The sequence below is a fragment of the Apodemus sylvaticus genome, chromosome 13 (genome assembly GCF_947179515.1).
Source record: "Apodemus sylvaticus chromosome 13, mApoSyl1.1, whole genome shotgun sequence".
Taxonomy (NCBI): domain Eukaryota; kingdom Metazoa; phylum Chordata; class Mammalia; order Rodentia; family Muridae; genus Apodemus; species Apodemus sylvaticus.
The window spans coordinates 32,432,886-32,459,236 of record NC_067484.1 but is presented as its reverse complement, the minus strand read 5'-3'; the positions used below and the strand labels follow the sequence as shown (position 1 = coordinate 32,459,236).

General features: G+C 45.5%; 1 protein-coding gene across 10 annotated transcripts in view; it reads left to right on the top strand.

Annotated features, from left to right (window-relative positions):
• The window catches only part of Nedd4l (NEDD4 like E3 ubiquitin protein ligase), a 322,257-nt gene that overhangs the window by 188,922 nt on the left and 106,984 nt on the right, over nucleotides 1–26,351 (top strand). Inside the window, exon 1 of one of the 10 annotated variants that reach the window (XM_052201452.1) lies at nucleotides 26,179–26,291. The exons of the other annotated variants lie outside the window; for them this stretch is intronic. Within the exon in view, the coding sequence (XP_052057412.1) occupies nucleotides 26,271–26,291 (21 nt within the window). The 5' untranslated portion in view covers nucleotides 26,179–26,270. Of the gene's footprint in view, nucleotides 1–26,178; nucleotides 26,292–26,351 lie in introns of those variants that run through there. 10 annotated transcript variants of the gene reach the window in all.

Genomic DNA, 26,351 nt, shown 5'->3' with positions numbered 1-26,351 from the left:
GTGTCGTACAAGAGAGATTGTTTTCCCCTGCTGAGTTTCTTTTCTCTGTTAACTGCTGTGTGTGTCTGGCAATCATATCATATGTGACACCCCCCACCACCACCACACACACACAGTTTAAATGAAGAATGTTTATAGTAAGTAGCAGGAGCTGGACCAGGCCCACAGCTGGCTGTGCAGCAGTGTGCCCCCTGCGCCTCCACTTGGCTATTTTGTTACTTGTAGATCATGGTCTAATAATTTCCCATTAAAGGGACACTAATTCCGCGGGGTGTGTAATCGTATTTATAGTACATTTTATTACTTTGCATTCCCTCGTGGTAGTGTGGTGATATCATAACAGAAACATAACATTTGATGCTTGAGAGAGTTCACCCTGCTGCCGAGCTGTATTTCACCGTTCCCTGGTACGGTGGGGAGGTGGATGACATACCTTTGGGTGCTTGTGGTTGATGCAACGGTGTCTCTGGCATCAGCTAGAAAGAGACCTGTTGCTCTTGGTGGTTGGGAAAGCAGTGCCCGGTGAGTGTGATAGGTCAGATTTACAGCATGGTTGCGAGTGTGTTTGCTGCCTTAGTCAGCTGCCCCAGCTCCCTGCTGGGCCGCCCCTTTCTGACAGAACCACAGCAGCTGGGAAGGTGCCGTTTCGGGATCTTGCCGTTCAGAGGGGGGGGAAACAGCAAGAGAGGGGAAACTTCACTAAGTCCAGAAGCTGGCATTGGAGGGGGAGCAGGCGGTCATGTGTCTCTGGCCATCCTACCCTCTGTCACAGAGTAGATGAGAGCTTTTGCTCTTATCCAATCATGCCTGGAATGCTGTTTGCCCCTTGGGCTATTTCTGCTATCTGTCGCTCTTGGTGCCGCAGTGCTAACGGTTTGGCAGATGGGACACTTTTTCTTGGAGTTGGTGTCTTTGGGTTTTGACTTCTGGCAGTGCTGGGTGTGTTGTTGCTGCTCGCCCTCTCCCTCCCGGCCCCCCTGGTCACCATGGCCCATCGGCTTCGGTTTCATTTTGGCTCTGGCCGCAGCAATACGGCCCCCGAGTCTGAGATTCTAGACCAGGAGAGAGAAGAGGACTTTTTCATGGCATTCCAGACACTGCCACGGAGAAGCAGCCCGCACCCCTTCACCCAGAACGCAGGGGAAGACGGCGGCCTGCAGGAGGGCGTGGGTGCACTCAAGCGCAGTTCATCCATGTTCATCCCGCAGCTCCTGGCCGGGGTGGACGCCAGGCCCACCCGCAGCTCCTCCATGCAGATCTCCCTGCAGCGAAAGGCCGCGGACGGTGCCACAGACAGCTGCGGGCCACCGGAGGGACCTGAGGACAGGCCCCCAAGCGCCCAGGCTGACCTCGGAGACCAGGCCGCAGCCACAAGGGTCTCGGCTCAGATCAGCTCATCCGAGCCCTCTCCGGTAGACACTCCTGGAAGCTCCCCTCCAAGGGCAGCCTGGGACCCGGGGACCCTGGTCAATGGCACTTGTGACCACCGTGGGCAGTGTCCCCACCTGGCTAAGGGTACGGAGGAAGCCACCCCAGGCCTGCGCATCCAACACAGAGCCTCAAGCGCCGATGTGCGCCAGGTGCGGCTGCTGCCTTTCGGCCCGGATGGCCAGGCCGAACCCAGGCGCTGGTCCCTTCAGCATGTTCCAGATGCTTCTGGGAGCTCCGGGAAGCGTTGCTTTGTCTTTCAGCTGCAGCAGCAGCCCCAGCCAGGCACTCTGGGGCTGGGCGGTGACTTCAACTTTGGCTTCACTGGCACTAAGGGGGACAGGTTGGTGAGATATCCACGCATTCGGCTGGAAAGGAGCACATCATACCCCACCCAGCCCCGAGCAGGCCGGGCGAGCCCCACCGAAGACCGAAGAACCCCAGAAGCATCACCTCGGACCAGCAGGATGGTCCCTGAGATCCGCAGGACAAATTCAGAGAGGACCCCACAGAGTCCAGGGTGCATGTTCAAGATCAGGAAGGATCAAAATGCAGGGCAGCAGCATTTCCGAATTCTTGTGACTCGGGGACCTGAAGAAGCCTCCCAAAACCCAGAGGAGACTCCCAAGAGCCCCGGACACCCTGGAGCTGGAGCTCCGGTAAGTCTGCAGGTGCACATGTTTGAGTGGCTCAGAAGGGACCTGGCCAACTCAGGAAAGCTTGGTTATTTTGCAGGCCAAGCCTCTGCTGAGGGAAGATTACCCCCTGTTGGAGTCAGTGGATCCCCAGTGTTTTGGTAGCCTTTCAGGGAATTAAAAAAAAAAATCTTTTCTGTAGCTCCTGGACATCATAAAGCTTGGTCTGTTTTGGAATCTCAAGCTTATTACACACCCTTTTTAGATTTCCTTCTGGATGAAAGAACTTTAAAAATATATTTTTTAAAATTAGTCTGTTATAGAATAAGTCAGCGCCTAAATGTGCTGATGTTGGAAGTGTGTTTGAAACCTTGCTTGCAAACACGGTTCTGACAACTGTCAGAAAGCTCAAAGGCTCTTGGGAAGGGCAGGCATTTGAGCCTTTTCATCAAGTCCGTTCTCTGTTCTTCTTAAAGACACCATGAGTTCTCCGTATAAAATTTATTGTCGTTGGGTTTCGTGCCATTTGGTTATTCTGATTAAGATTGTGTCGCTTCAGGGACAGTAGGAGATGTGTTCTGGGAGCAGATTGGCTGTGGACACGGTGCCATGTGAAAGCTGTGGTGGGGACACATTACACAGCAGTGTAACTTAGCTCAGCCCACTTGAGTGTCTAAGCCAAGGGTGCCAACACGGGATGGTGCCCTCTCTCCAGCTGTGGGAGCAGTCCTTAGAGGGCATCCTGCCTTTACTGCATGGGGGGCTCGCTTACTCCTCTCTGAAATGGAGGACAGAAAGACAGCTGCAGACTGCCCAGCCGGGAAGACTTGCAGCCCCTGTGCTTTCAGTCAGTCAGGTTGCCGGTGCTAGCCTTCACTATTGAGTATTTTCACTAAGAACAGTCTCCAGTTTTTAAATGGTCTCCCCATCCCCACCCCCAGAACTTCTTGTGATTGACAGTTTCAGAGTATGGTCATGAGATGCCTGCGGGCCTTTCTTTATGTTTGTGTTTCAGTGTGATTTTTCTTTTTTAAGGTAGGCAGATGAGTTGGTATCCTGGAATACTGTGGCCCTTTAGTGATTTGCGTTTGGAAGTGTTTCTGGTGATACAGATAAACTTTATTACCCCCCTCGTTATTGAATTTTCAACCGTGTTTAGGAATAAACAGACATGGAAGGTGAATTGATCCTTTTCTTCCTCTTATCCATTTTCTTGGTCCAAACCCATACAGTTTCCTTGACTGTGATACAGATTTCAATGTGTTTTGACAATGTAATAGTTTAACCTACCCTAAGAAATGACTGTTGAAATGACTGTTGAAACAGTTTCAGACTTTAAAAGTACAATCTCATGTTCAGCCAGGAGCAGCCCCCAGTGAGGAGTGCCTTTCCTCACGTTGACGTATCCTGAAAACGGAAGTCATTGTGGTGTTTAGGTGTTGGGGACAGATGGCAGTTACATGACCAAACTCTCAGTCTAGAATCTCTAATGAAATTAAAAAAAAAAATAGTATGTCCTAAAATTACATGGATTTTAAGAATGTAACTTGCAAGGACTATGTAGACCAGTGGTTCTCAACCCGTGGGTCATGACCCCTTCGAGGAAGGAGTCATATATCAGATATTTACAGTATGGTTCATAACAGTAGCAAAATTTCAGTTACAAAGTAGCAATGAAAACAATGCTGTGGTTGGGGGTTCACCACAACATGAGGAACTGAATTAAAGGGTGCTAGCATTAGGAAGGTTGGGGACCAGTGCTGTAGAGGAAAGCACATTATGGAACAATGACCTTGCCGTGGAGGCAGAACGCTACCTAGAAAACGTGTTTCAGTAGACATGTATTTTGGACATGTAAATAATTAGCATGTGGTTGACAAACTGGTGCTTTTCTTTTAAGCAAAAGTCTTTCTCCACAAAACAAAAAACAAAACAAAACCGATGAAACCAAGCAGAAAGGAAGGAAGGAAGGAAGGAAGGAAGGAAGGAAGGAAGGAAGGAAAGAAGGGAAATAGAGCAGACCTGGTCATGTAATGGAACGATCTGTCTATTCACCAGCTTTGTATGTGTATCATAGAGACCAAGGGTGTCAGGCTTGGCCAGCAGCTGCCTGAGCCTTATTTATCTTGAAGGAAAACATTCACTTAGGCGTCTACAGTCTGGCTGCCACCAGCCTCCTTCAGCGGTTCAGTTATCTGCTGCTTTACTCGACGGACAGTTCATCATTACTTTAAATGAAAAATTTAAGTACGATTGGTTACTCAGGCTAGGTATGAGTGCTGTAGAAAATCTTTTGATTTGGAATTCCTTTTGCACAGCATGCCCGGTGTGCCTTTAAATGTGCCTCCCAAACGTTCTAAATCTAAAAATGTGGGCCAGCTAGATTCTTAGTAGAAAATACATGGGAAATCTGGGTGTGAGTAGATTCCCCAAGGTCAAACATCATCCATAAAGCAGATCGGCTCTTAAAGGTAACAGCTATAGACAAGTCAGTGTCTCCAGGGTCTTAGAATTCATCCTCTCTGTCTGCGGCATTCTTAGAAGTCTCTTAATGAATTAGTTACAGTCTTAGATTGGGTTTTTTGATATAAGCCTCCTGGCTATATTTGAGTTATCCTGAGATGGTTGGGCTGTCTTTACTCACACACAAACACCCTTTACACAAATAACTGTCAAGCCTAAGGAGCCAGCTTTGTAGTACCATTGATACTGTTAAGTGTTCAAGACCTTCCATGTTTATGCTGTTACCCTAGTTACTTAGAAAGGCTGGGGAGTTTCTTAATTTCTTGCTGACACAAGAGGGAGGCGGGCCCAGGCGCAAAAGCAGGAATTCCCACAAAGTAGTAGAAGGAAGGGCCAGACTCTTCAGTAGCACAAAGGTGTTTTATAAATACAGTCGAACTTTACTGAACGGCAAAGGAATATGCGAATTATCTTTATCTGGAGAGACTTTCAGTTTGAGGGTCTCCCAGTAAAGAGGCTTTTACAGGAAAAAAAATAATTTTTTTAAACTATAAAAACACTCCAGTCAAATTTTAGCCATCAGTTTATTTGGAAAAAATATATGTTGCATTCTTTCAATTGACTTGTGATTTTGTTTTTATCAGATTTTTGTTTTTAGCAGGCTTTGGCTCTGGGGACTGGGGTAGTTAGGTTAGTTCTTCAGCTCTGTCATCAGAGAACATGGTAGGTTACCTGTGAGCAGTCAGTTCCTGATGAACGGGACAACATATGTTGATGGCGTATGAGGGAATGTTGACTCTTCCCCATCATTGTCTTCCCTAGCCCCTGGTCCCCCATGTGGCCCCTTAAATAACTCAGTTCTTAAAAGGAATAGAGTGAAGGATCTTTGAGTTGATTTAGTGTGTGTATGGGGTTGTTTTTGTTTGTTCTTAATCTTGCAAACATTTTGGCAGCCTGTTGGCTTACTTTGGCCATAACGCTTTGCTGTGATGGATTTTTATGGTGACACTCATATTCTGCATAGGCCAAGGGATCTGTGTGATGTTTCCTCACGGTGTGACTTTAAAATGAAGGCGCTGCTGGCAATGTACCTCAGTAGATCCCATCTAATGGTGACTGTGATCTGGTGGTGCAGCTGCTCTGCGTAGGGAAATCTTGAGGCAGACTTTCCTGGTCTCTAAAGTCAATCACTAATCTCATGATACATACTAATAAATGTACTGTCTTCATAGGGGTTCATAAAGCCAAAAGACTTGTATTTGTTGAGAATGATATTTTTTTTCTTTTTTTTTTTGTACATATATTTTTTTCCTTTTTTAAATTATTTTCTATATTCTTTGTTTACATTCCAAATGATTTTCCCTTTCCCGGTTCCCCCCTCCCCATAAGTCCCAATCAACCCCCTCCCACTTCTCTCTTCTGGCAATCCCCTACAATGCTGCATTAAGCCTTTCCAGGACCAGGGCCCTCTCTTTCCTTCTTTTTAGGAATGATTTGCTATATGAGTCGTGTCTTGGGTATTCTGAGCTTCTGGGCCCACTTATCAACTGGATTCACTTATCAGTGACTGCATTCCATGTGTGGTTTTTTTGTGAATGAGTTACCTCACTTAGGATGATATTTTCCAGTTCCAACCATTTGCCTAAGAATTTCATGAATTCATTGTTTTTAATTGCTGAGTAGTATTCCATTGCGTAAAAATACCACATTTTCTATATCCATTCCTCCATTGAGGGACATTTGGGTTCTTTCCAGCTATCTTAAAAGGTTGGGTATGGTGGTACAAGCCTTTAATCCCAGCATTCAGGAGGCAGAAGGAAGGTAGGTGGATCTCTTGTGAGTTCGAGGCCAGCCTGGTCTATGGAGGAAGTTCCATGACAACCAGGGCTACACAGAGAAATCCCATCTTCAAAAAACAAAACAAAACAAACCAACAAAACAACAACAACACAAAAAAGATTTATCTTTTGAGTCTAGTTTGGTTGGATATTTTAATGTAGCCAACACTGATCTGAATGGCCCTGTTACTTTTTCAAACTGAACAAGCTAGATTCTTTTAATTAAAATCATTAAATCCATAATCTTGCTGGAAGGGCTTAACTAAAATCCTCTAACCACCTTTTTGCCTTTAAACTCCTAGTTGTGCCCCGCGAAACAGTTGTGATAATAGTGGAAAATGAAACTCCACTATTCAGATGCTGAGAGTGTTGGCTTTAATGCCAGCATTCAGGAGGAAAAGGCAGAGGCAGGTAGGTGGATCTCTTACTGTGGAGGATCTGAACTCCTTCAGCAAATGCCAGTAGACTGGCAGTTCCCAACCTGGAACTGGCCAGTGGTTGGTCAGACATTTCTTAGCCTGTCACAATCCTCTTGTTTAATTCACGTGAGAGGTGTAGAAGTCTACCAGTTGCCTGGGAGAGTCTGCCATAGGAAAGAACCCACCCATTGCACACCCCTGTTGAGGCATAGAAAGATGAAGCCCCGAAGGAAGAATGGTGACCATGGGCTTCTTAGTTAGTGGTATTGTTGAAAGCATTTAAGAACTACGTCTCTCTCTGGTCCGTTGTACACACGCAGTGCTGTCCTGGAGGTTTCCTAATTCACCTGATGGCTTGGCTTTGACTTTCTTGAGCCAGCTGAGACACAGAGAGGGCTTGCTTTGAGGAGACAGGTGGCCCGGTGTGAGTGGGCCAGTAAGTCCCTGTGTCCTGGCCAGTTTGAGGTTGTGTCTTGAATCCAAGTATCTCTGAGCAGTGCCGTGCTTGAACAGGAAGTTAATTTGGAGGTTAAAGGGTGGAGTAGATTGAATTTTAAAAAGCCTGCTTCTTAAAGATGGGGATCTAGAACTATAGCTGGTTCTGATGCTTATGAGTCAAATGTTCCCATCTCTCAGCCAAGGGAACCAAAGAAACCAAAGTATATATTAAGTTGGAGGAGGAGCCCTGATTTCATTGATTTGATGATCCTGGTTAAACTTTGAAATTGAATTACTTTGTATCTCTAGGTCTGGACCTGTAGCTAGGGAAGAGCTTAGGATGTGGGAGGCCCATGTTCTTCCTCAACAAAAATGTGTATGCTGTGGGTGTGTCAGTCTGTCTGTGTGGTGTGTATGTGGTATGTGTGGGTGTGTGTATGTGTGTGTGTGTAAATGAAGTATTTTGTATTGGTTTCTTAAGCACCAGTATGGCTATCCTAATTTTTCTAAACTAGCCAGTGTTTTAAGTATTAGTAAAGAGGATGAAATTCTACCAGGAAGCAAGAGAATAAACATTTTTTTCCAGGCAAATGTGGATTTCAGAAGTCCTAAAGTCTTCACTGCCAGTTTTTATAGATGGCCAAGAGTCCAGTAACTTTCACTTCTCTGTAATAACTGGGGGCATCTGTGTGACCAGAGCCCCTTTCCTAAGGGCTTTCTGTGCTCAGGGTTAGAAGTATAGAGATACTTGATGCAGCTGGGTCCAGAGAGAAGGACAGTGGGTTTTTTCATTCTAGAGATTTAGCAAGTGTATGACTTTAAAATATAGCTAATGACCCATGCTTGTATTTGCCCATATCCTTGACTTTCCATTTTTAAAGCTTCATGATCTTACTTTTTGAGATTTTCCCTACATCCCCTTAGAACGTAAGGCCATATATGAACCTCTTAGAGAGGAAGAACAATGCTTTGGTCCAAACTTTTATAATTTAGGTGGGTAGATACTTAAAATTATATCAGAAATATTGAAATATGTATACTAAACTCAAAAATTCTAGAACGTTTTCAAATCCAGTGTTTCAGGCTAGATGTTACGTCACACGTCACAGAACTAAGATACTTCTTGACTTCCTTTAATCCCAGGTGAGTGGTAAACCGGCAGCACGCACTCTGGGCTTCTTTGTTATGCTTTATTAACTAAAATGTCTTTGCACCATCATATGGCCTCACTCATGGTTTTACATTCCGTTAAAAAGGCAATAGATGGATGGCTTGCAACCTCAACCATATTAATTTAGTTTGAATCTTTTAGATGACTTACCCTTGCATTAGTAAAATTATGTTGCAAATTGGAGAATCTGAGGTTGGAAATAATGCGTTGTAATTGCTGATGGCATATTCGTGGATATGATTTCAGATTTAGCTGTTTTTACATTCTAAGGTTCAAGTTCTGTATCTTGAAATGTTGGGGTTCATTGAAATGGAGTTTAATCTGAGCAGAGGCCTTTCTGAAGATGTGTTTGTTTTCTGCCTTGTTGCGTCTGAACTAGTGTGGTATGCATGCTCAAGAGGCCCCTACGATGAGACACACCCACGATTCTATGCTTTCTGAGTGTTTCTATAAAGCTTCCCATAAAGTTACACAGAACAGGCCGGTGCAGACGGGTTGGGGGTATGCTGTCCTATTATAGTCATAGTTCATGTCTGGTACCCTGTGGAAATAATGAACACTTCTCAGTTTCTTTTTCCATATATCTATCACATTGAACTCTGGAAATTTTCATTTCTGCTTCCACATACATGGAGTGTGTCATTAGGTAGGGTGTGCATGTGCGTGTGATGTTTGTTTGTTTGTTTGTTTGTTTGTTTGTTTGTTTTTTAAATCCTGGTCACAAGAATGTCTTCCTGAAATTAAAGTAGTTCAATATTCTTTTTTGGGTTTTTTGGGGGCGAGGTTGTTTGTTTGTTTTGTGTTTTTTGTTTTGTTTGGTTTTGGTTTTAGTTTTGGTTTTTTGAGACAGGGTTTCTCTGTGTAGCCCTGGCTGTCCTGGAACTCACTCTGTAGACCAGGCTGGCCTCGAACTCAGAAAGCTGCCTGCCTCTGCCTCCCAAGTGCTGGGATTAAGGGTGTGCACCACCACCCCCTGGCTTAGTTCAGTGTTTTAATTCCTGCTGTCAGACACTGATAGCCTGCGTACAGATTGCCATTAAACTTGGCACATTTTCTGTTATTGCTTTAATTGTATTTATTTTACATTCTTACAGCAGGTACCCCTCCTCCTTTCCTCTGAATCCTTCTAAGTGCCCCATGGTGCCCCAACCCCTAATCCTCCACCCCCAGCCTCATCCACTCCTCTTCAGAAAAGGGCCAGACTCAGCCAGTATCAACCAGCAATAGCCTATCAAGTTGCAGTAAGACTAGGCACCTCCTCTTCTCTTAAGGCAACCCAGTAGGAAGAAAGGGTCCCAAAGACAGGCATCAGAGTCAGAGGCAGCTCCCACCCACACTGTTAGAAGTTCTACGTGAAGACCCATCTGCACAACTGTTATATATATATATATATATATATATGTTAGGCTCCCTGCTTGGCAGTTCAGTCTCTGAGCCTCAGGTTGGTTGATTCTCTGGGGTTTCTTGTGGTGTCCTTGACCCCTCTGGCTCCTTTGTTTCAAAAAAAAAAAGAAAAAAAAAGAGAAAAGAAAAGAAACTATGTATATTTGAAAATCAAGTCCCCCAAAGCCCTATTATAATCAGATGAAGGTCCCTTACCCAAGGTAGCCAGCCAATCACGAAAATATAACTGAGACAATTCCCTTCCCTAAGAGTTTTAATGCTTTTGTCTGGAAAGACCACTGGAATCCAGCTTACTGCCTCCTGCCAGAAACAGTCTGTGTTGGACAGCTATTTTAAACTTCATCCTCGGAGTTCAGAGAGCATAGGGCTATCTTTATCCCTGGTGAATGGTTTATTATCCCTGTGAAAGCAGGAGTTGCACACAGATAAGAGAGATGCTGAGGTGGCATGGAGGCTACTCTTTGCCCAGAATGGCCTTACACTCTTAGAGAGCTTCTGATGTACCACGGGAACTTCGAGAAACACTAGATGCCACATTGACCCGGTAGATACTGACCCCAGAACTGCGATACCACAGAGCTCATGTGGACATCTTTCTCATTCTCTTGAACCCAGAAGGAGGTGTGACTGATGGACAGTTTCCTCTGAGATTAAAACATTCCATCCTGCAGGGAAGCTCTCAAAACAGGAAGTTAAACAACTCAAAATAGCTTCAGGAAGCCCCCCAAATTGACAGGATTCACTAGGCCCCTCCCTCCGCTGAGGAAGCAGTAAAGACTGCAGAGAATCGCTCTCCTACAAACCAAGCTGCAAAGAAGACTCAGACCAGGCCGCATGCCTAGAAGTTTAGACCAACTGAGTCAGTTAGAAAAGACGCTCTTCAATCTGCTGAGCTGCCTGCAGGCTGTGCACCGTGCTCTGGAATCCCAGCTTTGTGAGCTGTCGCCCATGTTGGAGTGGGCTTTGGTGATGTATGTCTGAGTCATTTCTGCCGCAGTTATGCCTGTTGGCTTACCAAGTTGGATTTTGTTGGTATCCATACTTTGGTCTGTCTCGGGTTCCCTCTCAAGGGTGAGTAGCTATATATGAAAGGTCTCTTCAGGAAGCTTTGTTATGTGACCACAGGCAGTATTTCATCATGGGGGTGAGAGTCCATAGTTGCTTAATCTACAAAAGTATCTGAATCTGGGGTGACTGAGGGTAAGGTTTGTAGTCCTTCTTTGGTCAGCTACTAATTGGGAAATTTTTTAAAAAGATTGCACTGATTATGCCTGCATGCATCGTTGTATCAATGATGAAAAAATCGTCCCTCCTCATACTTTTCCCACTTGCCATTAAGGATGGAAGGGTTAGGCTGCCAGGAGGAGCCCAGGCAGTGGCGTCCACACAGTTCTGCACCCAGTGTCTGTGTCCTGGTGACAGAGCAGAAAAAATCCTGGATAGTTCTAAGTGTTGGTGTCTATTTCAGTGCCTTTGTTTTGTTGGAGTATTTTAGATGCTATTGGGGGGGGGGGGGAGTTGGTCACGTTGTCCTGACTCAGGCAACCATAATATTTATTTAAACCTTTTCTAAAACCTCTTCTTCTAAGAGATAAGACGTTTCGTCTGCTGGAACAAATAGGTAGGACTCCCCAGAAGGACCTTCCCAAGATAAGTAAGATAGCTAAATGAACTTGGTAGTAGATCAGGTGGAGAAACATTGGTTAGTCATTCACTCAAAACTCCTCTTTCAAGCCAGGTACTGCCCCAGATGGTGGGACCACAGAAGGGAGCAGAACCAGCCCAACCTTCCTTCATGCCACCCCATTCTGCTAGCGAGGACAGGGATAAGCAGAAACAAGTATAAAGCTCAGCATAGGAGATGATGGTGAGGGTTATAGAAACGGAACCAGGTACAGGGGTGATGTGAAGCAGCCTTGGGTGATGCAGAGCACATCAAGTCCGTAGCTGGGAGGAGATACTTCAGAGGGCAAGTATGTGCAAAGGACTTAAGGGCCAAGTCTATTTACGGAATATAGAGAATGGCATGGAGGGGCATACAGGGGTGCCGAGCACACAGGACGGCTTCTAGCATCATTCCTGTTGCTGCGATAAAAGACTGGCAGGAAACAACATAGGGAAGGGCGGTTTTCTTTGACCCCCCAGTTCCAGTTTACAGTCCATTATTGCTGGGAATCTGTGGCAGCAGGAACTTAAAGCAGCCAGTCACATGGCATCGGCAGACAGGAGCAGAGAGAAATGAAGGCACGCCTGCTTAGTACTCAGCTTGCTAGTTCTAGTCCGAGACAGTCCAGGGCCCAAGCAGCAGGCTGTGTCCTCCCATGCCAATCAAGACAAGCCTACATAAATGTGTCCACAGGCCAACTTAATCTAGACAGTCTCGTTGAGACTCTTAGAAGCCTAGATTAGGTCAAGTCACCAATTAAAGGTAACCTCCATAGACAGTGTCCGGAGCCCATCAGGAAGCAGCAGCATCCTGGGGTGTGCAGCTAATGAACCGTATGGAGATGCAAGGCCTTAGAAGGAAGGGCCAGAGACGGACACGGCGGCCACTCTGCTAAGAGTGTTCAAGGCAGTGGGAGCTAAGAGCCAAGTGGGCTCTATTGTAAGCTCATATCCCCTTCAAGAATGGAGGGTCATGGTCCCTGACTTACATTGTGGTCACCAACCCTTCCCTCATCCCCACTGACTCCCCAGAGTGCCAAGGATGACCATCAGATCTCTAAGGAGGTCGCCTCACATTAGTACTTAGCCTGCCATTTTCATTTTGCAATGCTTGGAAAAATGGGGAGCTTTTATGCTCCTCCGGGGAGCGTTATTTCAAGATGTCTTCTGCTGCCTGTGTCAGGCCAGGCTGTGGGTGGATGTATTTTTGCAGCTCTGCACCAGAGAGTCAGCTTCTGATTTGCAGACTGCATTTATTACGGGGCACATTGTCCATTGATGAATAATGTGTGGGCTACAAAGCAGATATATAGCTTTTAAAATAGCTCACTTACCCTGCAGGCTTCATCCCCCAGTGCGATGCAGGCTCTTCAGAAGCATTTTCTGGGAGCAAAGTTTGGAATGTTTCCTTCGGGTTCTGGGTCATCAGTTCATCTTTTGGGCTGTGGTGCCTTTCCTTGATCAGCTGGGGGACTTGAGGGTGGGCACACAGGCACAGTATGAATCTATCGGCGAAGACATAGAACAGGTGGGGCTTGGGGATGATATTGGAATGCCTGCTGAGGAAATAGTTGCTCCTTTGGGCTACTGAAAATATTTCTTACAGTGTGGATTTACACACAAGGGGAAAATAGACATCATGATTTCTATGGCAGCCCCATGGGTATCATAAAATAACCAAACCCAGCTGATCCTCGTGACTGCGGCTGAAGATCCAGGCCTGTACATAAAGGTTCTGTGTGGGAGAAGATGATGTATCTTGGGGCAGAGGAGGAACCTCCCACTAGGTATCATGGGGCTTGGGAGTTTTCCTCTAGTGGTCCTGAGAACGATGGGTTCTGGAGGTGGAGTGAAACACAGTCTCCTCTTTGATGCCACCCCACCCCCCTAGTCTGTGGGTCAAGGACCTCCTGGCACAGAAACCTTCCTAAGGGTTGTTTTCCCTTTGCACAGAGTTCTTGTTTTGCCTGGTGTGTTGCAATTCACAGGCAGCGGCCAGGTGACATCTGTTGGAATGCTGATGTGTGCTGCCAAGTGAAAACAGATGCAGGAAGATTTGCCAACGTGGGGAGGAAGGGGCAGAGTGGGCGGTTGAGGGTATTGGGGTCAGACGGCAATAATGGCGGTATTTATAGACTGGAGGGCTAGCTCAATGCCACCGTGCTCTAAAACCCTTAGGAAAGCTTTCTGAGTTCATGCCACTGTCTCCAAGCATTCGGAGTGGCTATTTCATTTCCCACCCTGCATCCAAAATGGTGGGAATGGTTCAGTACAGAAGAAGTAATTTCATAGCATCATGTTGTTTCCTATCAACCACCGGCCACCAGTTTTGTTTTTTTTTAAAGCTGTGTTTTTGTTATTTTTGAAACAGAGTTGAGTCAAACCAAGACTGGCCTGGACTTTGATCCATAGCTGAGACTGGCCTTGAACTTCCAGCCTTCCGCACTCTGCCTCTAAGTATCGGAGTTACGGGAATGTGCCATCATGCCTTGCTACATATTTTTTATGTTAGTTTATTGATACATTTGCCAGTTTGCTGATTTAATTCCCAGTGGGCTAAGATCTGCTCTAAACACAGACTGAATTCATGGAGTTTTATTGATGATGATTATCCAATAAGAAAAATATACTTGTGGTCAGAAGTGGGCTTGCTGGTCATGAAGGAATAGAGAGGTCCAGTGATTACTTTATTCTCCATTTGACAATACTGGACAAGAAGCAACTAAACGGTTAATTTTGATAGCAGCACAGCAGATAGGAGTGGGAGGCTGCTGGCCACATTTCATGCATAGTCAGGAACCAGAGAGTGAACAGCAAGTGAGGCCAGGTTATACAACCCTGAAGCTTGCCCCTGTGGCCCTGCTTCCTCCATCTAGCAAGGCATTACCTCCTGAAGGTTATGCAACCTTCCCAAACTGCATCCACCGAAGACCAAGTTTTCAAACACAAGATGCCAGGAGAGACTCTTCATATTCCAACTGCAGCAGAGTGTTTACACCTGGGGTTGCACACAGCCGATTCTGGGGTATAGTCAGTGAGAGAGAAAATAGGTAAGCTGGTGCAACTGATAACCTAGACCTGTTTGATGAGTACTAGCCCTGGATGTGACATGCCATCTCTTCATACCTGGTGTTCATCACTCCCAGGTCTACATGTCATGTGGTGCCTCTTGCCTGGGTGCCACCTGTGTATTATGGTAGCGGGGTGTTCCCGTGAGGAGTTTCACAGTCTGCATAATGGAGATTATCTCCTGGAATAGCTCAGAAGTAAAAGGATTAATTTTTCTTGTCAGTTTCCAACTGTAAGAAGGAAGTGGAATTAAGGTTCTAACTCTAGCCACGGAGAGGCCGGTCCGTCCTGTTAGAGCCTGTCTGTACACATATGCCTTTTCTCCCGGTAGCTGAGTTATCTGCCTGCTGCAAATAAATATTAGCACATTTTTGTGGCTTTTGGAATGCCACTTCTTAAAAAGGGAGGGCAGTTGTCAGATTTTTGTCATTTCTGACAGAGCTGGGAAGTGGTTTCTTATTAGAAGCAGAATCTGAAAAGGGGAACAGACAGAGTTCCTTGGGTCGATTTTTTTTTTTTTTTTTTTTTGAACAGGATAACGTCTTCACTTGTCCAAGTATAGATCTGCAGGTCCCACCACAGTTTGGATCTCAGGGGACCTGATGCCCAAACCACCCTCTTCCTGCTGTTTGGGGTTTAATTGTGCCAAATCTGGGCTCTCTATCCTCTCCGTTGAGGGAACGATGGGGGACAGCTCGGCCTTCAGATTGCCCAATACCTCTCATGCTTACACGGCTCTCTGTGACGCCATCCTAAGTAGACAGCATGCATGACCCAGGTTTGTTACTCAAGGTGACCTTTGCGACATATAATCTGGTTATTCTGAAGGTCACTGAGCATATCTGTTAGCAAAGCTGGGAACAAGGGAGATGGCTCAGGTGGTAAAAATGTTTACCTTGCAGAAAATGAGAGTCTTTTTTTTTTTTAAGATTTATTTATTTATTAAATGTGGGTACACTGTAACTGTCTACACCAGAAGAGGGCTTCAGATCTCATTTACGGATAGTTGTGAGCCACCATGTGGTTGCTAGGATTTGAACTCAGAACTTTCAGAAGAGCAGTCAGTGCTCTTAACCACTGAGCCATCTCACCAGCTCCCCTGATTTGATTCTTAATACCCATGTCAAACTATTGGGCATGAGGAAAACAACAGATTTCTAGCCTGCTCAGAAAGCTCCAGGCCAGCAAGAGATGCGACTGAAGGATACCTGGGGTTAAACTCTGACCTCTGCACACAGACTCCAATGCACAGATGAACTCCCTCCTCATGTGTGGGGACACACACACACACAGAAACACTGGTGGGGCTAATAAGAGGCACACACTTGCTGCTGTTTTGACATCCTCGGAGCCATGTGATCTCAGAGATGTTTGGAGCACATCCGCAGTTATCTGCTGAGCCCGGGACACTTGTGCAACCCTCAGAGCATGGCCTTGTGTGATTGGCTGCTTCCCATCGGATGTAGAAGGCGGCTCACTAAGCTTAGGCTTGTAACGTTGTTCATTAGAGTGAGGTCGTGGAGGCCAGGAGGAAGAGCGCAGTATTTTTGAATGAAGTGCACACTGCTGCTGGCTCTGCCTTGCTTCTTATCGCCCTTCTAGTTTGCTCTCTGTCTGCACCAAGCATCAGGTTTTTGGAAGGGTGGATGCCCAAATTCAGTAGGCTCATTGGACCCCCTTTATCTCCAGCCACAGTGAGTGCCCTTATTAATGCTTAGTAACCATAAATCAATATTAACTTTTTGCCATTGCTCCCTCTGAAAGAGAAGACAAGAATTCCTCGCAGATGTTTAAGGATTGAATTTGCAGCAAATCTATCTGCTGAGGTGTTATCAACAAACGGTTCTTAATTTATACTTTTTGTCTCCATGTAAGGGACGGCAGAATTAATGACTTCTCTGCTGTACTGTGTGCCGTACTGCCATACTCCTGGGGTGGGAGGGGGAACAAGAAGAAGTTGGGTTTTTTTTTTTTTTTAATTTTATGTCTCACTTGATGACCACCATCAACAACTTTTATTTTTATGACTTTAGGTTACAGGACTTCGAGGTTTACTTACTTTTATAAAAGTCCGCAGTAAGATTATTCTTGGATAATGACTACCTTTCCTTTGATTGTATTTCTTAAAAATTGTTCTCTTTGGTCTTCATTAAACCCAATTTTAAGTCACTCTTTTAGAAGCATGCCAGAAAAAAAAAAGATTTTATTTGTTATTTTGAGGCCAGCTTTCACGTAGCCCAGGCTGATCTTGGAACCCTGGTCTTTTTGCCTCCAACTCTGAGTGCTGGGATTACACGCATGCCCAGTGTAGGAAGTGACGGGGATCAGATTCACGGCTTCACCCTGCTGGGTAAGCACTCAGTCCATGGAGCTATGTCCTCAACAGACAACTCATACTAAGTAACATGTGGTCAGTGTAAATTGTGGAGATTATAATGTAAACCAGACAGCACCAGGGGTTGGGATCCCACCTCCCACACCAGCTGTGTGTGTGTGTGTGTGTGTGTGTGTGTTTGCCTTTTGTTAAGCTGCAGCACACAAGTGTAACGGATTGAGGAGTTTCCTGGGTCAGGATTATCAGCTTTGTCTTTTGGTAATGATTGTTTTAGAATGTGTTTCTCTTCCACCCATGTGATTGGCCGACCTACTGCCGACTGTGGTTCTCTCCAATCTCCAAGTTTCAGGAGTCTATTAATAAAGCATGTGGAGAGAATTAGTTGCTAATTTTGGATGTGCTTGAAACGAGATTGTCAGCAAATTTTACCTTCAGACCTAAGACCACGGCTTGCTATCTATTGGACATCATCCTTGGGACAGAAAATAAATACAGAGTCTCTGAAAAATAGAAAAAAAAGTCTAACACTTTCCATGTCTTATATTTCCTTTATACTTGTCAGTGTTCCTTAGGAACATTTATATTTTTTCTTCCCAGGTTTATTTGTGTTAAGATTTGACATTATTAATTCTATCCAACGGAGACTGCAAGTCTGTACTGGTCATGAATTCTTTCACTAAAGAGTAAAACCTAAGTAAATGTTTATTTTTAGATCCTTATGAGTAGAGAGTAAGTGTGCATTGTTACAGAAGGAAATTAATATTGCTTTAGCCCCCACCTATCCCAACAAGGAAGAGAGAGTAAGTGGAGGCCAGGACAACTCGTGACTCTCCTGTTGTGGCTACCAGGAGCCAGTCCAGCTAGATGACACTTCTGAATCCGTTCAGCATCCTAGGCTCTGGGAAGTCCACAGAGGCACAAATACAAAAGAAGACCAGAGGGCCTGTTTTGAGGAACTGTGGTTGTTAAGTAGCAAAGGGCCCTTGATGAGTGAAATAGCTGCATGTGTGTTCTCACACATGGCCAAGGACGAACAGGAGTAGGGACAGGAAGCTGCATGGATTTGTGTGTGCATGGCTGTGTGTGTGTGCATGCATCCCATGTGTGTTCAGATAACCAGAGGCCAGGAGATAGCAACCCATCTTCTAGACTTACGGCAGCTGTGAGGTGCCCAGAACTCAATTCAGGTTTGGAAGAACACCAAGTGATCTTAACTGCTAAGCCATACCTTTCCAGACTCCAATGTTGGCTATTTTAAAAATAGGAGGCAGCCACATTTCCAGAGGAATAAGGATGACCTAGACACTCCCATCTCTCCTTCTGGATTTTAAGTGTTCTCTCTCTCTCATTCTCTCTCTCTCTCTCTCTCTCTCTCTCTCTCTCTAACAAATAGTGGGAAACAACCTTTTGTTTCCTAAACATTCTTCTGTACAGTGATTTGCTCCTGCTGTCGTTTCTGTAAGGAGCTTTAAGGACCCTTCTACAGTCTTTAGGATTAAATAAAACTCCTTTTGTTTGTTTCCTGTGGTATATTCTTAGAAGACCAATATCTCTGTGAGTCCCGAGTGACTGTAGAACCGGTATTGTAGCTACATAACAAGCTATGCAGATGCACTTATCTAGTCTGTGAGCCCTAATTGTACCGTTTTCTTTCCTCTGGGAAGACCTTCCTGGCCTGTATGTTCTTGATGAAGCCAGAAGACCATACTTACAGATTACATCTAAGGCACCCTCTGACATTCAAAATAGGACACTAGACTAGGGATGTAGCCCACTTGATAAAGTGCTTGCCTAGTACCCATGAAGCCCTTGTTCCCAACACCATACACTAATGAATTCATGTGATCCTGGTATTTGAGAGGTAGGGACTGGAGAATGAGATGCTCAGAATCATTCTTGGCTACATTATAAATTTTGAGAGAGCTTGGGATACACAGGATGCTGTCTCAGGGAACTGAAGACTGCCTAGAAGACCAGAGACTTCACACTTTTCTCGCCCTTCTCTATCCAGAAGTGGGGTATATTTCCCTTTTCGTTGAATTCTACAGGGCTGAGCTGACTCCATCCGTTGGCTTAGCCTGTACCTTCTGGTTCTTGCCTTCTCAAATGCTCGCTTCTGTGGAGCCAGCCACTGTGGAGGCAAGCTCAGGTTAGCTATTTAGACAGCAGTTTCAGAAGCTGGAGAAAAGGCTCTGCGGTTAAGAACACTTGTCCATCTTCCAGGGGAGCTGAATTTAGTGCCTAGCAACCATGTCAGGCACTTCACAACTGCTTGTAACTCCAGCTGCAGGGCATCTGACAATACCTCTAGCCTCTGTGGGCATCCATGTGCACATAGATAAAAGATAAAATAAAATAAAATGGAGAAATTCCAGCCTTCTAGCCATCTCTTACCTGTGACAGATTGGGGAAGGGAGCAACCTTGGATCTGAGCGATCACAGTTGAGCCCATACTGTCTGACAATGGATGAGAGATCACAGGGGCTGTCAGAGTTCGTGACCTGAACTTTTAGGATGTTTTTTTAATGATAGGTAATCATGAGACAGTGTCCTCAGCATTCTCCTGTGAGAGATCTCACCTTGTCAACAAAGCCCACTGTAGGTGAGCCTCTGTGTGGGACAGGATGTGCTTGCACAGCTGTTCTCCCGGAAGCTGGAGGAGGGGAGCCACGCACAGGATGGGCCGGCAGCATAGCTCAGGGATACACTTGGTGGAGACAGCTGAGAAACAGCTGTAGTGGCCCGAGCAAGCGAGAGAGTGGGTGTTTTGTTATCAACTAAAGGAAGTCAGATACTGTAGGCTTTATCTGCCACATTCTTAGATGCTACAGAGAGAGAAGTGTTCTGAGCCACAGTCTGTGCTGAGTCCCAGAGTCTGTCAATGTGATCTCATAGGTAAACGGGGAAGGATTTCTTCCCAACAATAAAGAATGGCTTAGAGGGGGTGACAGTGTTCATTTTCGATCTTATGTGCCTTTGTAGTATAGTGCCTGGCAATGCAGGTAAAGGTGTGTGTGTGTGTGTGTGTGTGTGTGTGTGTGTGAGAGAGAGAGAGAGAGAGAGAGAGAGAGAGAGAGAGAGAGGTGCGTGTGCGTGCATACATGCATGTATGGGCAGCCAGACCAATTCAGATGTGGTTCCTCAGGTGTCACCTACCTGTTTTCCAAGATGGAGACTTCAGTTTGGTTCAACAAGCTGACTGTCTGGTGAGCGATCCCAAAGATAAAGCCTGTCTCTGCCCATCCATCCAGCACAGGGATTACTAGCATGTGTTGCTGTGCCCAGCTTTTTCCTGTGGGTTCTGTGGATGGAACTTGGATCCTTATGCTTACACAGTGGGAAGCTCTTTACTGACTGAGCCTTCCCTACAGCCCAGCAACACAAAAGGAGCAGTAATTGGATTCATGAACTGTCTAGCTTAATTAAATTTTCTGTAAAGTCCAGACATGCACATAGAGTCACAATACAACCTCAAGGTCATGAAATACCTATGCCTCAATGGATTGTTCCTTCCCACCATCATCTGCTAAGCTATGTATGTACCTCAGCCTACGTCACAAGAAGGAGGAGGAGAAGGAGGAGGAGGAGAAGAAGAAGGAGAAGAAGAAGAAGAAGAAGAAGGAGAAGGAGAAGGAGAAGAAGAAAACAACAACAACAACGGAATTTCATTTTTGAGCAACTTGAAAAGATACAAAGGTCAGATGATGCATCCCAAGAGTGGTGTGTAATCCTCAGGCAGCTGGACATTCAGAAGTGGCAAGATGGCCTCTGAGTCAGCCTTCCTGGTGCTACCTCCATGTTGAGGTGCTGCCCACACAGCCTTCCCGCCAGAGCAGCCCCAACAGCCTTGGGCTGTCTCTACCTTTTATCTACCCGAGACTTCTGGTCAGTGACACCCTCTTTGAGAATGCGATGGTGGGGATGGGTGAGGATGGGGAAACTCCCAGGCCTGGCCACCCAATGAGTTGCCCGAGGGCCCTGAAGTCAACAGTGGCAAGAAGGCATCTCCTAACTGGCTCCACAGGATGCGCAGTCTAACCACCATCTTTCAGAGTGCTAGAGTTAATGCCAACAGGAAGGACTGGTTCACTTCCATCTCTGACCACATTTGTCACTTCCACAATTCTTTCATGTTCATTTATTCTTTATCTATTTATTCCAAGACATGCCATGGCAGGTGTGGAGGTCAGAGACCAACTCTGTGAGGCTTTCCACACTAGACATGGCACCAGCCCTGGACCCTTCTTAATATTAACCCTTAAGGTGACAGGTTCTTTTTCAAGTCAACAACAAGAGAAGAATTAACACTTAAGTGTGTGTGTGCAGTTTTACAAATGGCCTGATAGTGTATAGTAAGGAAAATCCTAGATTTGAGAGACATTTCTGCCATCAACCTCTCCCCATGTGCTGCTGTCCCTTAACTTTTCTGAATCTGTTTCCTATTTGTAAGATGGCAATCCTTGCTAGAGTTTCTCTTAAGGGACAGATGAGGTGGATTTACGATCTATGAAGATGCTAATATTCTACAGGTGTGGTTGGTTATAGAATTAGTAAAACACTTGCTATGCGAGTTAAATCTCCAAACCGGTAGTTCTCAGCCTGGGGGTTCGCCCTTTCACCAGGGCTGCATATCAGATATCTTACATATCAGATGTTTCAATTCATCATCATAGCAAAATTAACAGTCATGAGGTAACAACAAAAATAATTTGATGTCTAGGGATCATCACAACATGAGGAGCTGTATGAAAGTGTTGCAACATTACAAAGGTTGAGAACCACTGTGCTAGACAAAGCTGAACATAAAATTCTAATCCTAACCCTAACCCTTACTTACCCTTTAGCTCTTACCCTGAGTGTAAAACCCTAACCCTTACTTACCCTTTAGCCCTTACCTTGACCCTAACCCTGAGTGTAAAATCCTAATTCTAACCCTAACTCTAACCCTGAATGTAAAATCCTAACCCTTACCTTAACTCTAACCCTGAGTGTAAAACCCTAACCCTAACCCTTACCCTAAACTTTATCCCTGAGTGTAAAATCCTAACCCTAACCCTTACCCTAACTCTAACATGGAGTATTAAACCCTAACCCTAACCCTTACCCTCACTCTAACCCTGAGTGTAAAATCCTAACCCTAACTCTAACCCTGAATGCAAAACCCTAACCCTAACCCTTACCCTTTAGCCCTTACCCTGACCCTAACCCAAACCCAGAGATGCTTCACACCTAAAAGAAGACCACCCAAGGTTGCGACAGTCTTCAGTCTGATACCAGCACTTTGTGGCTGTGGGCAGCTAATTGTAGGGGAAAATGGACACCTTTGGTTGCTATAGTGATTGATGGGAGGAAGCCAAGCCCTTCAGTGGGATGTAGCATTGTTGAGTGAGACCTGCTTCACCCTGGAGAATATCTCAGTGTTAGGCTCCCAGCTGCTTCTGGGTCTCTTTGTGTAGCCTAAAGAGGAGGGAAACTGGTGTCTGCTGAGTTAATGAGCAGAAGGGAAGGCCCCTGGGATACAGTCGTGTGGTAAAAAACGGTAAGCAGGAAATAAAACTGAGAAGGGTTATTGCAGGATGATCCCCAAGGCCCCAAGAAAGGCCCAGTCTGCTTGAGCATCAGGCTTCTTCTGGGGTGGAGTGGGGACAGGAGAATGACCTGGGCGGGTCAGAGTGTCAACTTGACTGTTACTCCAGACAGACATCTTGCTAATGTGGCAGCTCTTCACCTGTCCTGTGACAGTCTTTGTCTTTCCGGGATCATTGTAGGCTGTTCATGGCCATTGGCGCAAGGCCAGCCTTCGCTGTCTCTCTGGCATCTCTGTGACTCAGATGGGAACACGAAACCTATAGTTTGTAATTTCAGTGGCCAAGGCTGGCCAGAAAATGACCTAACTGCAGTTTTAACTGTTAATGATTTGTATTGTTTAATTTCAAGGGAAGCAGGTATGATATGTAAAATAACTTACATTTGGGTTATATAAAAAGTCTGACTTCTTTTTTGTTGGTTTCTTGTTTGTTTGTTTGTTTGAAAACATTTTGATTATTCTTAACTCTCCAATGTTTATCTCCTACGAGGTTGTTGTAATAACTGGATGGATTAGCTAGGTTGTAGTTAAAAATCAGCAGTTTTTATACACTCCAGATAACTCCACCTTCAGAAACCATCAAATAACACTGAACAACACCTCAATGAAAACTGGCAACCTCAGAAATATTTTCTTCCTAGCTTAGCTATTTCCACCTTCACTGTAGTGTGAAATATCAAAGAATACTTCTTTTCCGGTGATGTGTGTGTGTGTGTTCTCACATGAGTGCACACACACAGAGGCCAGAAGTGCCTTCAACTGTCTTCTCTATTTTTCTTTCTTCATTTATACAGACAAGGCCTTTCTCTGATCCTGGAGCTCCCTGACTGGCTGAACTAGATTTCCTGAAAGCTCCTGTGATCCTCCTGTTCCTGTCTCCTAGCACTGGTGTTATGACACAGGCTAGCACTCGGCCTTTTTGCACGATTGCCCATGCTTGACCAAGCCATCTCCAGAGACACTTTGATTATTTTTAATGTTGGTGTCTATAATTTCACTTAATTCCCTAATAGGACTTGAATCTCAACCGGGCGTAAAAAGTTCAGAGATTTTATCTACCACATGTATCTGTCACAATTAACAGCCTATTCCAGTATTAGCCATTACTGTTTTCTCTGTAAAGGGCTAAGTAGTATAATATGTAAGTACCATGTGTTATAATATATATGATAGCATTATACCTGAATGCAAAAAATGGCTCACAGAATATTTTGGTCTCTGCCCTAAGTCTGGCCAGATACTCTTAACAAAATTCTAGCTCTTTCCATCTATGCAGCACCCCCAACTGTCAATCCACTTTACCTTTTTCCATCTATGAGTATAGGACATGTGACACGTGTGTGCACATGCATGTGGAGGCCAGAGGACAAGCTTGGGTGTCATCCTCAGCTTCATCTTCTATGAGACACAGACTGCCCATGACCTGGGGACCATCCGTTAGGATAGACAGGCCAGTGAGCTCCAGGGACCTCCCTGTTTCCACAGGCCTGCTGCAGGATTACAAGTCCACCCTGCCACACCTACAGATTTTACAGGAATTCTGAACTGAAATTCTTGTGTTTGCAAGGCAAATGCTTTACTGACCGGCCCCTCCCCCATCCACTTTATAATCCTCAGCCGCTGGCTTTCATGTTGGACAGAGCCACTCACTGCCATTAATTAGCACTGTCTGTGTCTACAGGGCAGTTGTTGGCCTTCTGCATGGGGCAGGATGGGATGGGGTCAGAGAGTGGGAAGATCAGCAGGACTCTGGAGCAAGGAAAGAGGGGCAAAGCTTTCGTACCTTGGTGAGAGGGATGGGGATGGATAGAAGGGATTCGGGAGACATGAAGACAGAGCAGGTTTCCTAGAGTGTCTCTAGGAGGCACGAAACTGCCATTCTGTCCCAGGAAGTTCCAGCAAGAGAGAAAACCCGGAGCAGCTTGGAGGGGACCGTGAGCTAGGGCTCTACCCAGGGACTGATCTTTGCAAAGTATTTTAGGTATATTTTTCCACATACTCAGACATCCCAGATCATTGTAGGAGAGTGAGAGTACTGCTAAGTTTCCTCACAAGAAAAGCTCACCCCACCATCTCAGAAAAGAGGCATTTATGAGGTAGACCATGATTTTGGCTTTAAAAAAAAAACAGTCAAACGGGATGGGGAGATAGCTCTTAGGGCACTTGCTGGCCAAGCATGAAGATCAGGGTTCCAATCTGTAGAACCCACATAAATGCCCGGTGAGTGTGGCAGCCCATTTGTAACCCCAGCCTCAGAAAGCAGAGACTGGTGATCTCCAGAGCAAAACTCATAAATGGAAGGATCAGCCTCAGGCCTCCATGGGCACACTCTCGTGTACACAAGCACAAGAAAAATGTTGGCGGAAAGGGTGTCAGACAGTGACTCATTTTGAAATTAGCTACTTTGCAGTTAGGTAATATGTCTCATATAGAAAATGGTGAGACACCCCCACCCCTGTGCACCTGAATAAGTGTGGCAAACCCTGGAACCCTATTGGGGGCGTTTTGCAGGGCTGGAGGCGTGGTTCCCTTGATACTGTGTTTCTCTATATCATTTATGAAGTCCTAGGTTGGATCCCAAGGGCCACATAAGCCCAAACAGCTGCAATCCCAGCCCTTGGGAGGGGAGGGTAAGACCTACTTGGCAAATTTTCTGATCTAATCTCAAAAGAAAAGAAAGGGCCTTTTGTTACTGTTTTTTTGTTTTTGTCCTGACCTGATCCTTTACTTTTTACATCAACTTTAGGAAAGCAGTAGTTTAATCAGTTTATTTTATGTAGTTCCCCTGAAACTGGCTGACAGACCTGTGGGAGAAGTTGAAACAACAATCACCTGGGCAAAGTTTGACCTCAGCCGTGATGGTAACTTCAATCAAATGAGGCTTGACCCCCACACACCCCATCCCCCGTCCTCCATTTTGGTCTTTGTTTTGTTTCCTGAACATAGCTTTTAGCAAATGTCTTTCTATGGCAGTCCTAGAGATAAAACTCTTAGGACCTATGGCTATGGCTCAAGGCACAAACTCAAGTTTTTAAGCAGTGGTAGGAAGTGTTCTTTAAGAAAAAAAGCTAGGTCATCTCGTGGAATGGAAAGCTTTGCGACAGGAGAGAATCATGGGCATACTCAGAAGGTCCCCTTCAGTGTCTTCAGGGCCTCCGACAGTGTCTGGTCTTCTAAAATATTTTCTTGTATCTTCAGTAAGGAGCGTCAAGCGCTTACATTTTATTCCTTTAAAAAGCTTTTTATATAACTGAAGTTTACAAGCTATACTATTTCCTAGACTGTGTGTCTGGATATTCTGTTTAATTATAAACCTGTTGCCATGGAGAAGGATGGCACAGACCCCAGGGATCTTGTGGCTGACTCCACAAGTGATGCAGGAAGCAGAGGAGCCACTGTGCAGTTGGATACAGGTACAGGTGCTCAGTGCCCATTCCAGATGGCTTCTCAAGTGCCGTTCTTGTATTTCCTCTTCCAGTCGTGCGTCCCTCTCACCCTCCCTCCCCATTAGCCATGCTGGTTGTACTGAGTGGTTTTGTGTGTCAGCTTGACACAGCTGGAGTTATCACAGAGAACAGAGCCTCCCTTGAGGAAATGCCTCCATGAGATGCAGCTGTAAAGCATTTTCTCAATTAGTGATCAAGGGTGGGAGGGCCCGTTGTGGGTGGTGCCATCCTGGGCTGGTGCTCTTGGGTTCTATAAGAGAGAAAGCTGAGCAAGCCAGGGGAAGCAAACCAGTAAGAAACAGCCCTCCATGGCCTCTGCATCAGCTCCTGCTTCCTGGCCTGCTTGAGTTCCAGTCCTGACTTCCTTTGGTGATGAACAGCAATGTGGAAAGTGTAAGCTGAACAAACCCTTTCCTCCCCAACTTGCTTCTTGGTCATGTTGTTTTGTGCAGG